Source organism: Typopeltis vanoorti, chromosome 5 (assembly GCF_054136105.1).
Source record: "Typopeltis vanoorti isolate ZY-2024b chromosome 5, IOZ_Tvanoo_1.0, whole genome shotgun sequence".
Classification (NCBI taxonomy): Eukaryota; Metazoa; Arthropoda; class Arachnida; order Uropygi; family Thelyphonidae; genus Typopeltis; species Typopeltis vanoorti.
Window position 1 is genome coordinate 96,499,694 of NC_143553.1, and position 14,125 is coordinate 96,513,818.

The window sequence follows — 14,125 nt, forward strand, 5'->3', positions numbered from 1 at the left end:
GAAAAGCAGTGGAAAGCCTCCAAGGTGTTACAACTGTGACAAAGTTGGGCATGTTGCTCGAAACTGCTTTAGGAATAGGAAATCTTCCCCTCAAGAAACTAGGCATGAGTCAAATGTTATGTTTACTCACTGCTATTCAGTAAGCAACCAGAGAAAAGGAAGAGGTAATATGAGAAAGAAGCCTCTGATGATCATTCGAGGATTGATAAAAGGGATACCTTGCGATGTCTTGTTACCGGATCCCAAGTCTCTGTCATAACTGGGTCATTTTTCAAAAGAATTAGTACCTGTGTCTCGAATGATGTCTTAGAACTAAAGAAACTGTCAGGTTAACGGGAATCTCAAAGGCTGAAATATGTGCACCAAGAAAAGTAAGCGTTAACATCAAACTACCTGAGTTTGGCTTGAACATCTCGTGGGAGTTATTGGTTCTCCCCGAGACTTCTCACCCAGGCGTTCAGGTAATTTTGGGATTGGATTTCTTGGAGAAATATAAGTTCTCCTGTGATTTCAATGAAAGGGAAATTTCCCTGATGGAAATCACGTGTACATCTGCAGAGGGCAGTGTTTGGAAATCTTGGACAGTGAGAACAGATAATAGAACCAAGCAAGTTACTGAATACAGAGTCAAAATTAATGACCAAAGAAGAAAGAATCGAGGTACATCTCAGCATGACACATCTAACTCTTCAAAAATTGCTTCAGTAGATAAAGGAATAGGAAGCCTTGACTAGTGCTTACAAAATTTCAAGTGTTGCAATAGCAGATAGTCAAGGAAGAGAGAAAGATCCTGTAAAGGAGGACGGTGATAGGATCAACCTGTGTAGAATAGAGAAGGTAAGAAGGATTAGAAATAGACCTCTTAACCATCAGATCTGGGAAGGGCTCTTTAATTTTGAGACTCAAAAGGAAAATCCTATGAGGAGAACTAATTTTGACAAAAGAAAGAGGGGTGATAGGATGGTAAATACTAGGAATGAGGGACACGACATAAAACAAAAGTGATAGTAAACAAATCTCTGAGACATAAAAGAGTTGGGTGAGACAAAAGTTTGCGTACACTAAGACAATACGCAGAGAAAAGGAAAAAGAGGGGGGGGAAACAAACGAGTTTGTAATGTCCTCTCCAGAGAGTGAACAATAACAAAAAAAAAAAAAAAAAACTTTTTTTTTTCGAGAAAAAATGGACCTTTGTAAAATCTCTCATGGTAAATTTTTATAAAAAATTTTCGCGATCTCTTTTACATAGGTTTTAAAATTTGTAGAATTCAGAAATTGTAGAGGTTTAAAACTAGTATAATAATTCTACTATTAAGTGTATATAGTGATGTATATTGAATATGTGTAATGGAAAATAAGGGATTAGTCTGGATTATGTTTGACCCAGTAAGAACAAAAGTTCGAAAGGTCATACAAATGTAAAAAAAAATTGCCGCCAAAAACGAAGATAGCCCAAGTGACATCATCATGGACAGAAGATCCGGAGAGTTATCGCCAAAGAACAAAAATGAATGTGGCTATAAAAAGGGCTCTAGGTTCTTGGAACTCTCCCTCTCTCAGTTTTGTTCATGTCGAGACTTTGGCTCCAGGTCTATCTGTGCGTATGACTCGAGGTGAAGGGGGAAGCTAGGAGAGCGTTACTGTCCGATGTATTTCTAGTAGCTGCCGGACGTGCTACAAATGTGTGGAATTTGCGACATCAACAGTGGTTCCAGTTTATCAACGGAGAATCAATCTACACTGTCCTGGAAAAAACTGCCACAGAAAGACCATCAAGGGCCATCCAAATTATAGCCAGAACCCAGGAAGAAAGGCAAAGTGTAGCAGAACTAATGGAAGTATCGTCCAAGTTGTTAGAACTGTGTGTGAAACGCAAATGTGAGTAAGCTCTGATCTGTTAATGTTACAGTAGTTGTACTTGAGATTGTATGTATACTTACTGATGTTAAATTGTGGTTAGTTAACTATTAAGTTATGGGAATAGAGAGAGAAGCTAAATGTTAACTTATGTATGCCTAAATAGAATGTTTAGCTAAGTATAATGTAAGAGGTAGCTCAAGATAGCTAAGTGTTGTGAACAAGTTGATTAAGTGTTGTATGTTATGTCCAATTATAAATGTTACATGCCGAGTAAGTGATAGGCCTTTAAGAGCTTTTGTTTCATATTTGTCTAGTACATTGTACAACTGACTAGTTTAAAATAAACATGTTTTGTTTATGTAACTCTCTTGCCTGATCTATTAGCCAATGCACTGTTTCCAAATAAATATCGAACCTGCGAGCTTGATTAAAGTAAGAATTGCCACGACTAGCTTTTAAGGACTTGAATCTTAGTCTTACATATGTTCAAACTTAAATTCTCATGCTGTATACATAATTTAGAATGGTGCAGTCGTAAAACAAATAAATTTCTCTAAATTACACAGTGTGGGAGTTGGTAACCTGTTATAGTGGACAGACTAAAACCAAGGGTCTTTCACTAACAGAGCTAACATAGGTAAGAGTACAAAGGATTAATTGCGGTAGGATGAAGGTAGGATTTGCAAAAGGGTGGATAATTTCAATGATGATCAGAAATTATTTATATATATATATATTACTATGTAAAAAGTGTATACTGATCATCAGTGAATAAAAGAAAATTCTTAGAGAAGAAGTGGCAGTTAAACTGGAAAGATGGAGGAAAGTACTGGAAGAGAGAGGTATGAGACTGAGCAGAAGTAAGACAGAGTATATGTTGCAAAGTGAATGGTGACCAGGAGACAGATCTGGAGCTGGAAGGAAATGTCATCAGTGGAAAAAGATGGAGGGGCTGAGAAGGAAGTAGGATGCAGGATACAAGCTGGTTGGAGGAACTGGAGAGAGAGAGAGAGATGATTGGAGTGCTATGCAATAAGAGGGTGACGATCAATCTGAAAGGCAAAATCTATAGGACAGTAGTGAGGCCAGCTATGACGTATGCTATAGAAATTGTGGCCGCAAGGAAAAATAACATCAGCAGGATGGAGGTAGCAGAGATGAGAATACTTAGGTGGATGTGTGGTATGACCAGAAAGGATCGACTGAGAAATGACTATGTGAGGGGAACAGTGAAAGTTATGAACTTAGGAGCGAAGATACAGGAGGCAAGGTTGAGATGGTTTGGTCATGTGATGAGGAGGGAGGATGAATATTTGGGAAGAAAGGTCATGCAGATGGATGTGCAAGGAAGGAGGAAGCATGGGGTGGCCAAAGAAGAGATGGAGGGAGCTGGTAGAAGAGGACTTGAGGATGAAGAACTTGGATGTGGTGACAGCCCAAGACAGGAGGATGTGGAGGAGACTCATTATTAACAGCGACCCCGCTTAAGTGGGACAGGTTGCAGAAGAAGAAGAAGAAGAAGAAGTGAATAAAAGAAAATTCTTAGAAAACAAAGCAAAATATAAATAAAACATAGAAATAAATATATATGACAGGCACGAGAAATTTTACAATCTGATTTGCTGCTCCCTTAATCTCCACATTTTTCTACCATTCCTGGATGAATCACTTGCTGAACATTATTAACTTCATTGGATAATCCCCTCTCTATAGTTATTTACTGAGCTATCAATGTATGTGGCTGGTGCTTATTATTGGTTAGTTATTTATATTTCACAAACAATGCCTTTTCCTCTCCTTGTAATTTTTTTTTTTGTTTATTTGTTTAATTATGTCCATCATAATTAAACAAATCATGGCATGTTCAGAGTTTACAGGATCACATGTTATTTGTTTCACCCAGGCAACTTTTAGGACACAAGCATATAATATCACAAATTTAAATTACTAATATTTCATTTGCCAGTAACGAAAGTATTTCTATTGACACCTTTCTCTCTTGCCCTTATATTTGCTATCCTCAGATGACTTCATTATTTTAATTCACATATTTACGACTTTTTAGGGATTCAAATATACTAACCAAATATAGCATTGTCCTTAATTATTGTTTTCTAATATATCCTAAAATTTGGGTTGACAACAATGGTATAATCTTTGATGGACAGCATGGATTTGCTAAAGGGAGGTCGTGTTTTAGTAATCTACCTACTTATTACAATAAAGTGACTGCTTCCTTGGACAGAGGAGAAGGATACACAGTAATATACTTGGATTTTGCAAAAGCTTTTGATAGAGTACCTCATGATAAGTTGACAGTCAAACTAGAGCAGATGGGGTTGGATATTAGATTAGTGCATTGGATTGGAGACTGGCTATCTGATAGGTATCAACAAGTTGTGTATGGGGGTGCAATATCCAGGAAAAGGAAAGTCACTAGTGGAGTGCCTCAGGGATCTGTTTTAGGGCCATTACTATTTAACTTGTATATTAATGATATTGGCGAAGATTTGGATGGAGATATTCAGTTGTTTGCAGATGATGCAAAGTTGGGACGAACCATAAAGAGTAGTGAAGATGTTGTGGCCTTGCAAGAAGACTTGAATAAATTGAGTGATTGGGCAAGCAAATGGGGATGCGAGTTCAATGTTGCAAAATGTAAGGTTTTAAAATTTGGAAAACAAAGATGGGATGCAGAATTTATGCTTGGTGAGAATATATTGTTGGAAGTAGAGGAAATAAGAGATCTGGGAGTGATAGTGGATAAGGATCTAAAATTTAGGGGACACATCGCCAAAATTGTGAAGACAACACAAAGACTTCTGGGAATGATGAGGAAGACACTGACGTGTAGAAGTAGGGAGATTCTTGTTCCATTGTATAAGGCTTTGATTAGGCCACACATGGACTATTGTGCCCAGATTTGGTCACCTGGTTTTCAGAAGGATGAAGAGATGTTGGAAAGGGTGCAAAGGCGACTGACTGAGGTAGTTTCTGACCTCTGGAATGTCGAGTATGAGGAAAGATTGAAAAGATGTAATTTGCAGAGTCTAGTGGAGAGAAGGAAGAGGGGAGATATGATAGAGACCTACAAGTTGGTCTCTATCATGAGGGGTTGTTATAGGATCAATGGTGGAGAAGTTCTACATAGAATAGTGGGAGATCAGGGGAGAACCAGAGGTCATACCTGGAAACTGTATAAAGAGGGTGTGAGTAGGGGAGTGAGAGGCAGGTTTTTTTCGTGCAGAGTTGTGAATGATTGGAATGCCTTGCCTGAGAGTGTGGTGTCTGCAAGGAGTTTGAATGTGTTTAAGACCCGGTATGATGAGATGTGTGTGAGATAAAAGGACCTCCTAGATGAGTCTTTGACTCCATGAGGTCTTGTTTTAATAATAATAATAATAATAAATACATTCCCCCCCCCCCCCATCCATGGTGATTTTGTTACGCTTGAAGAACCAATCATGATATGCAGTGCATCCGCTAATATGTAAACAGAAAATTGTTGCGATGTGAAATATTTTCTCTCTCCCTGCCAAAAAATTAAGATCATGGGGAGAGTTCCCTCCCCCCATTGTGACCGAGTTAATCTTTTATTTTTATTCCTCAAATAACGTGTTAATCTTTTTTATTGCTCGAAGAGAGTACGCAGAACGTTTTTTTTTTTTTTTTTTTTTTTTTTTTTTTTTTTTTTTTTTGCTGTTACTTTTGGAAATCATTAGACAGTCTCCAATGATCTGAAGACCTGTGATGAGAGTAGGACAGGTAACTGCTATTATCTCATATTCTAACCCTAACTGGTATTATTGTTTAAAGTAGTGTGCATATCTTAATTTTTTATTCTTTTATGGAGCATGAAAGATGAAAATATATATTTTCATCTTTCAAATGATTTAATGTTTAATAAAAATTCTGTTATTTCATAGGTTCACCTTAGAATAGCCTCTCCTCCATTGTATCATCCTTGTTATATGGGAATTAATATTCCAACTCGAGAAGAACTTATTGCCAATGAAAAAGATTCTGCTCAATTAGCAACATCACTTGGAGCCTCTAGTTTAGTGCATCTTTCTGTAGATGGTTTAGTCAGCTGTGTGCAGAAAGGAGCTGATAAACAAAATAAGATCATTGGACATTGCACGGCTTGTCTCACAGGCCAGTATCCTGTGGAATTAGAATGGTAAACTGAGTGAGAAGCTGGTAAGTTTACTAGAATTTCTTGCATTTTTTAATTATAGTAAATAAATATGATATATACAGGGTGTTCGGGATAAATTTGACATATTTATAATTAATTATATTTTTCCGTAAGTTACATGTATTAACACACACTTCTCTTCATTTAAAAGTTTGGACCCTTCTTCATTCATATACAAGATGTCAGAAAGGATGGATAGCTGGAACCCACCTGAATCATGGAAGAGAATAACTTGTATCATGATGATTCGTGCCCGCCATCAAAATAAGGATATTACGACTGCTGCCCAATGCTCCCTGAATACAGTAAAAACAATCAGGCATGAACTAGAGACTTGCAATGGTGACTACGAGGATGTAGCAAGAAGAAAGATCCCTAGCAGACGATCTGATTGCGTTCGTACAGCAGAATTCCTCGCAAATCTGCAGGAACAGGTGTTGAAGAACCCTGGCATTGGAATTCGGGCTTTGTTCGTGGAGTTGCTAACTGTAGTCAAGCCCTGGATAACAAGGGTAGCCAATGGTAGGCCGTATGTATGGCAGCAGGATTCGGCCCCTTGCCACACCTCTGGGAAAAGTCAAAAATGGTTGTCTGAAAATTTCTACGACTTCACCAGTCCAAATGTTTGGCCTCCAAACTCCCCAGACCTTAACCCCATGGATTATTTTGTATGGGGCGCAGTTGAAAAAGACACCAATCGCACTTCCAGTAATACAAAAGCCCAGTTAATGGATAAAATTAAAACAGTTTTTGCGGCCCTTCCCAGGGAGACTGTAGCATCAGCTTGTTCGAGGTTCCGAAGCAGAATTGAAGCTGTGATCGATGCTAATGGTGGTTATTTTGAGTAAATCTTGTTGATAGTATTGTAATTAACTCTGCCTGTAATGTTTTTTTGTCAATTCATTAAATTTAATAGATACAAAGAAGATTTTCTTTTTCCTTACGAAACTGTCAAATTTATCCCGAACACCCTGTATATATATATATATATATATATATATTATTTATTTATATTTTGATCAGATCCTATGTTATTTTATAGAATTTTCAGCTGGCTTTTGTTATGAATGCTTCACTGTTGATTTAGTGAAGTATTCATGACACTCACTATTCACTATTGAGTTTGGTGGTAAAAAAAAAAGTGTCTGATACTGTTATCTGTAGTTATTTTTTACTAAATAATTTAAGGAAATTACAAAGTCAACTAGGATATACATTAAAATAAATTTTAATATACTTCAATATTCTTCAATACAAATATGAAAGGCTTTTCATGGAATCAGCTTCAGCCCTAAGAAACAATCCAAACCTCAACAAATTTGGCTGCATGAGACTGCCTCAAATTTGGGAAACCTACATCAGAAGACCTTCAGCCCAATCGCCCAAGAATACCAACATTGCCTGCTAGGGGGCACCATCAGGACTTTAGGAGAAATAATAGCTTCCTGCTTCTTCCTCACTTACTGTTTGTTGAGCCTGCATGCATGTGTCTTGTTCTTAAGTTTCTTGAAAATGGCAATGTGACGTTGCCAAAATATTGATGCATATTAAAATTTATTTTAATGTATATCCTAGTTGACATTGTAATTTCCTTAAATTATTTAGTAAAAAATGCATAACCAACGTCTAAGCCTTTCCACGAGTATCTGTAGTTAATATTAGAATAGTTTATTTTAATTTTGATGAAAGGGGTTACATTCAGATTGTGTGTGTGTGTGTGTGTGTGTGTGTGTGTGTGTGCGTGTGTGCGTGTGTGTGCGTGCGTGCGCACGCGCTTTGGCTGATGTAACCAAGATTGACTCCATATATGATTGAAAGTTGTAGCTGAATTTCCAAACATAATCTGTTATTATTTCAGAGTGAAATTCATTGCAAAGGAGAAACACTAAAAGCATAAGGAAAGGTTGCAAAAAAACATTTCCTTGATGAAACGTTGTCACAAGTTACTGAAGGATTATTACTGCAGAACTTGAATGCCCATAGCTGCTTCTCTCTAAATTTTGAAAACATTAACTTATTTCCGCTTTAAGCAGCTGTTCTTTTGAGATAGTTAAAAGCAATTCATAGTGAAGTCACCACCCTTAAAATGGTAGCACTGTTATGAATATAAGTTTATCTGCACTCCTGAGTTTGCTTATACTTCATTTAGAGAGGATCAAAGGAAGTAAATCATTTTTGGCTGTAATTATTATTACTGAAGCCCCCATAGCACAGTCGATATTGAAAATGCCCTTTTATTAGAAAAACTTGGGCGTGAATCCTGTCTAGGGTGTGAAGAATCTTTATAAGAACTTTTCATCTCAAGGTGAATTAGCCATTTTCATATAGAAGTGGCAGGATTTTTATCCTGTAGGACAGACAGACTAGAGAATACATGCAATTCATAGACATTAGCACACCTGTGCAAATGGAGTTAACTGCTCTAACAGGACATGGGCTATGGCTAAGTGACTTGACCATGATGGGCTGTTGAGCCTAATACATAAGGGAAAGATGAGATGATTATTGTTGCAAAAAGCAAAAAATAAAATTTTACCAAGGGATTGTGATCTAGAGTTTTGGGTATTTATCCTCTTTTGTTTTCTACTTATAATGCAACTGCTTGTGGTATTGATTAATTGTATCTTAATAAGATCCCGACAGGAATCAAATGATCATCCAATAAACTCTCTTCCAGTGAATTGATTGGGATGCAGCTACCACGTCCTATCTATAAGACAATATCCTCTCACATTGTATTAAGGAATTCAATTTTGTCATTCACTCACATGATTCCTTCAACAGAAACCAGGGGCTTATCTTAAATGATGGCTGAAGTCATTAATCAAATTTCTCCTAGAATAATCCTAGAAAAAAACAGATGATGTGGTACAAGTGATCTGCAATGTATTACTTGTACATCATCATAATTGTTACTGCTCTGCACAGTTTATTTGAGATATGCTTTTATTTGTAATCCTTGTTACTTTTCCACAATGAAGGATTAACTAGTCTGTAGTATGATCTAATTGTATAAATACTACTATTAACCTCCCCCCCCCAAACACACACTGATGTCATAATTGTAAATTTCTTTAACAAAAAATAAAAAAAAAATAAAAAAAATGTGTTCTGAATGATGTAGCAGAGAGAGAGAGAGAAAGAGAGGAATAAAATTTATAGAGGATTTTCACTAGTAATGAGGAGACTTCACCAGCAATTTCTGATTGTATAAATGATAAGTAAAATTTTTTGAGTTTGCTAATAATTGATTTTTACGAGTTTCTTAATGTAATAAATTTTAGATGTTGTATATCTTTATGAGAGAGCCTCTATATCTTAGTTGGTATCAGTGAGCCCTTTGGTTGGAAAGATCCAGTTTTGTATCCTGTCTATGATGTGAAGAACCTTTATGAGAATGGGAGAGGAAATATTAGCAAAATAAGTGTTCTTTGCCAGATTGGCAGGAAAAAGACCCAAAGGAAGACCAAGATGTAGAAGGATTGATACAGTAAAAGTGCCTTAAAAGACAGAAATATAGGATCTGATAATATTCGAGTCTTGACAAATGAATAATAGATTAATTTGGAGGAAAACTGTTGATCAGAAGTTAGCAATGGTGTAACTTTTTCATGTGGTATTGTCATAATTATCCTGTATATCCCTTGAGGCAATATATCAGGAATTTGATGATGATTAAACCTCCATGGAGTCAAAAGACTCATTGTGGGATATCACACTGTTATGCGCACAGTTTATCATTTTTTATCATTTTTGTCATACAGCACCTTAAATATATTCAGTGTCTTACTACACTCTCAGGCAATGTGTTCCAATCACTCATGACCTCCATGCAAAAAACCTGCTGCTCTACCCCCCCCCCCCCCTCCTTCTCACACTCTCCTTATACAGCTTCCAGTGTGTGTGAGAGAGAGATACACAGGGGGGAGTCTGGAAAGTTGTGATAAACACCTAGAACAAAAATGATATTAAAGAACTGATATAACCATAAGAAAGAACATATGAGGATATAAGAATATAAGAACACTGGAAGAAGAGACCGTGGACGTCCAAGAATAAGGTGGAAAGATCAACTTCATCTGCAGAGCAGGAACAGGACATAAAAAGCCTATACCTAAATTGCTCAGACGATGACGAAGAATATAAGAACATGTTACCTTCATAACTCTGTTACTAGTATGTTCATTCTTATGGTTATATCAGTTGCTTTATTATCATTTTTGTTATCAAAACTTTCCAGACCTTCCACCCCCCCTCTTCATGTATATTCCTTTGGCCCTTATAGGTAAGTTTAAATTGAATGAACATATATTATTAGCTTTAGTTATCATAGGGTATTGGATCTATAAGAGATGTTCTAGTTGTTCAGTAAAAAGTAAACACTGTGTCAGCTAGAGAAATTCTTTTGTGAATAAAAATTTTAAATATACCCCCCTCAATTCCATTTAGGCTGAGGCTTCCTCACACTGCAGAGATTAATAGGATTCTCTGCAGCTTCCTTTTTTAGAATAATGTAGAGCTAACATTATTTATCCATCATATACTTTGAATGAAGAATAATGTTTATCATAAGCAAAGTGGATAACTTCTTCTATTAAATTAGAATTTTTCTGATTCTAATGGTGTACATTATTATTATTTATTAATATACTTCCATGAAATTAGAAGATTGAGAAGCACTTCATTCTGCCATTAGCATATTGCAATATTGTAATACTAAACATTTATAACATAGTCCACTAATACATTCTTCTCTCTTGTCACTCTCAGTGTAAAACACCTGCTTTTTTGCCTCCTTGGTCACCCACTGGTGGTGAGCAAGCTACTTTTGCCTTCTCTCTACTTTCAAGCATTCTCCTTATTTAATCTGATAATTTCGATGTACACTGTTGTTTGCCAAATTACCTATGTGATAGTTATTGGTAAATCCTTTAGATTGACTTCTATAGATTGCATTTTGTATATTATCCTGTTTTTCAGGGGTGAAGCTACTTTAATGTAGTAACATTAGTTAGAAAAGGAATTTCTTAATCAGAATCTTTGTGAGCATCATGACAAATTTTACGTAAAACTCATTACTTGAATGGTATCCAGTTTAAACATAAAGTAAGCTGTCATAATGCTTATGATTATGATAGTTAGCTTATAATTATTATTATTATTATTATTATTATTATTCCTGATACCTCCAAGGAGTCCGACGACTCATCGCGGGAGGATACCTACAACTGTCTCAACCACTACACCGAACCTCTACTACGAATCATCTCCATCAACGCCATCTACCGCCCACCACAACTAGTATTTTTTGTCTGTAAATTGCGTGTGTTCTGAATTGTACAATACTTCAGTGAAATAAAATTATTTCTAAATAATAAAATACTAGGGTGTAAGATATATCCTGAAAAAAATAATTTTGAAGTACCTTTTCATTTAGTTTTTTATGAATAATTCAGCATACATAATTTTATGTTTTATTTAAATTATTAAAAAAACTTTGCTGATGTTAAGTTTGTGTTTTATTCTTTAGATGGATGGACACATCATTTTAGTAGGATAATTACCTTTCCATAATGAAGAGCTTAAGTTCAAAATTGCTGTCTATGCTGAAGTGCAGTTAAAGCAAACGAAAAGATTTTTTTACATAATTCAGGAACCTTTACACATATTATTATTAACAAGCATTTGTAGGGTCAGTAGACTCATTATGGGAGTTTTCAGTCATCCCACAGTATATCAAACATTAAACCTCATTCACAACACACACTCCAGTGATTCATTGCACTCCCAGGTAAGAAATTCATTTTCATTCTTTTGTTCACCATACTCTTATGCAACTTCAGAATGGCTTCTCATCTGCTATTCTATGTATAACCCTCATCTTCATGTTAATCCCATAATATTTCCTCACCAACTTAATTGTCTGTCATATCACCTCTTTTTTTGCCTATTCACTAAACTCTGAAGTTTACACATTTCAGTATATGATTAAGGATTCGACAGTGTTACAATTACCTCCTTATCTCCATTTGTTAGTGTCTTCCTTATCATGGCAGCAATATGCTGCATAGTTTTTGCAGTGTATGTCCTTTGAACTTCAGGCATCTGGAAACCTTCATTACAAGATCCAGAATGTCACCTATTACTGGAGTACAGTTTCACCAATGCTGCTGAGTATAACAGATGCATTAATGCTTCAGAGTATAACAGATGCATTAGTGCTTCAGAGTATAACACCTTGCTCTTAATAATATTAAAATGGCAACTCTACTCATCTATCCAAGCTAAAAGTCTATTTAAATCTTCCTGTAGGTGTTCTCCTTGACTTCCCACCTCTTTGATACTTTCCTTACTACAATATTTCATTAGATGACTGGGTCAAGATCACAATCAACAATTTTGTTTATTCCTTAAAAATATGTGCTAATATATAATCCAACCCACATGGCTGAGTTAACATGGTTCCTATATGGGACCACGTTAGCTCAGCACCTCATATCACACATACTTAATGATTTCATAAAATGGCCAGGTCAAGATTATATATGTGCTAATATATAATCTAACCTCTAAACCTAATATATAATCCGATCTCGTACACCTCTTGTTCATTTATTTCTAGTTCCTATAGTATAAGCATCACTTCTGGATATTGTCCAACATCATTCACACCAAGATGAAATATACCAACAAAGTGTTCAGTAAAAAATTCCACTATGCCCTTTTGCATCAGTTACTTTTTCATCATCACCATACACCAGTGTCACCCTTCTGCAATTATTCTTCCTCCTTTTGCTTACCACAACACAAAGAAGCAGAAGACCTATCTTGAATTTCCTTTGCTGTTTACTATCAGTTATCAGTCTCCTCTCATATTGTGTCTCTCTGCCCATTTATTTTCTAGCCTTATATATATTATATATCATGCATTTGATCATTGTCTGCCATCTTATATTACCTTTATCACAGTTTCATAATTTTTCTGTTCAGTCACTTTTCCTCACAGATCATCATCCTATTGGTGTGGGGCTTTTCATTGATTACCTGCTTTATATTTCCACATATAGTCAACTTTTATTATAGCAAACACCACAATAACAAATTCACTTTTATAACAAAATACTATTATAACAAACTCACATATAATACTTGCTAAAAGAACTTCACACTAACTATTCCTAAGGTATCTGTGTTTGATATAGTGAGAGAGTTAACTATATATTCATTTTTGACTGAAACCATCCCCAGTTTGACTGCTTCCCAAGCCATTATTCCAGGATCACTCTCACTAACCAAGTGGCAGTGCAGTGTTGATATTGATTCCTTATTCACAACTACATTCTCCAAATCCAGCTCTCTAAACCTTGCATTGCCAGGTTTGTCAGCATCATATACATTCTAGATGTATGATGGTGACAAGTTTTTTCTCAGAAACTCAGGTTTTACATCTTGCAGAACTGGCAAATCACCTAGGGGAACATACACAAACATAATATACTGACCTTGTACTCAGAAAAAGTTTAGAAATTCACTCTCTTTCTAATCCATATCTGTGGTGATTTTTAATGCTACTGAAACACTATCCTTATTTCCTAGAGGAAAGACCATGCCTCACTCTCTCTAACTTTTGATAACATTCTGCTCACCAACTAATATGTTTTCTGATCTTAGATTGAATTTCACATCTAGCCTATCCTGTCATAAACATGCCCATACCCTCTTCAAAGCCTCCAAAGAGCTTGATATTCTTTTCATTCTAAACAGTACTTCTCTTCCTCTTGACTTCTAATGCTTTATAAATCCTAAATCCACCTGACCTTAGAATATTGTTCTCACATTTGGGATGGTACACCAAAAACCCTCCCTTAGAATGCAAACGAGAGTGATGTCCACACCCTCTTCAGCCTCCAAAAAAAGCTTGATATTGTTTTTTTTATTCTAAACAGTAATTGTCTTCTACTTAACTCCTAACTCCCACCAATCTACTGACTCCATTCATTCACTTTCTCATAGACACTTTATTTCTGCATTATGCCTTTTCTGTGTTTGTGTGTTACCATGGACCCT

At 36.0% G+C, this 14,125-nt stretch overlaps 1 protein-coding gene across 1 annotated transcript in view; it reads left to right on the forward strand.

The window, feature by feature from the left end:
• The window catches only part of LOC150106673 (amidophosphoribosyltransferase-like), a 78,934-nt gene extending 67,277 nt beyond the window's left edge, over positions 1–11,657 (forward strand). Inside the window, exons 7-8 of the mRNA XM_090393451.1 lie at positions 5,787–6,060; positions 11,589–11,657. Of these exons, the coding sequence (XP_090249577.1) occupies positions 5,787–6,044 (258 nt within the window). The 3' untranslated portion in view covers positions 6,045–6,060; positions 11,589–11,657. The remainder of the gene's footprint in view (positions 1–5,786; positions 6,061–11,588) is intronic.
• The last annotated feature ends 2,468 nt before the right edge of the window (positions 11,658–14,125 follow it).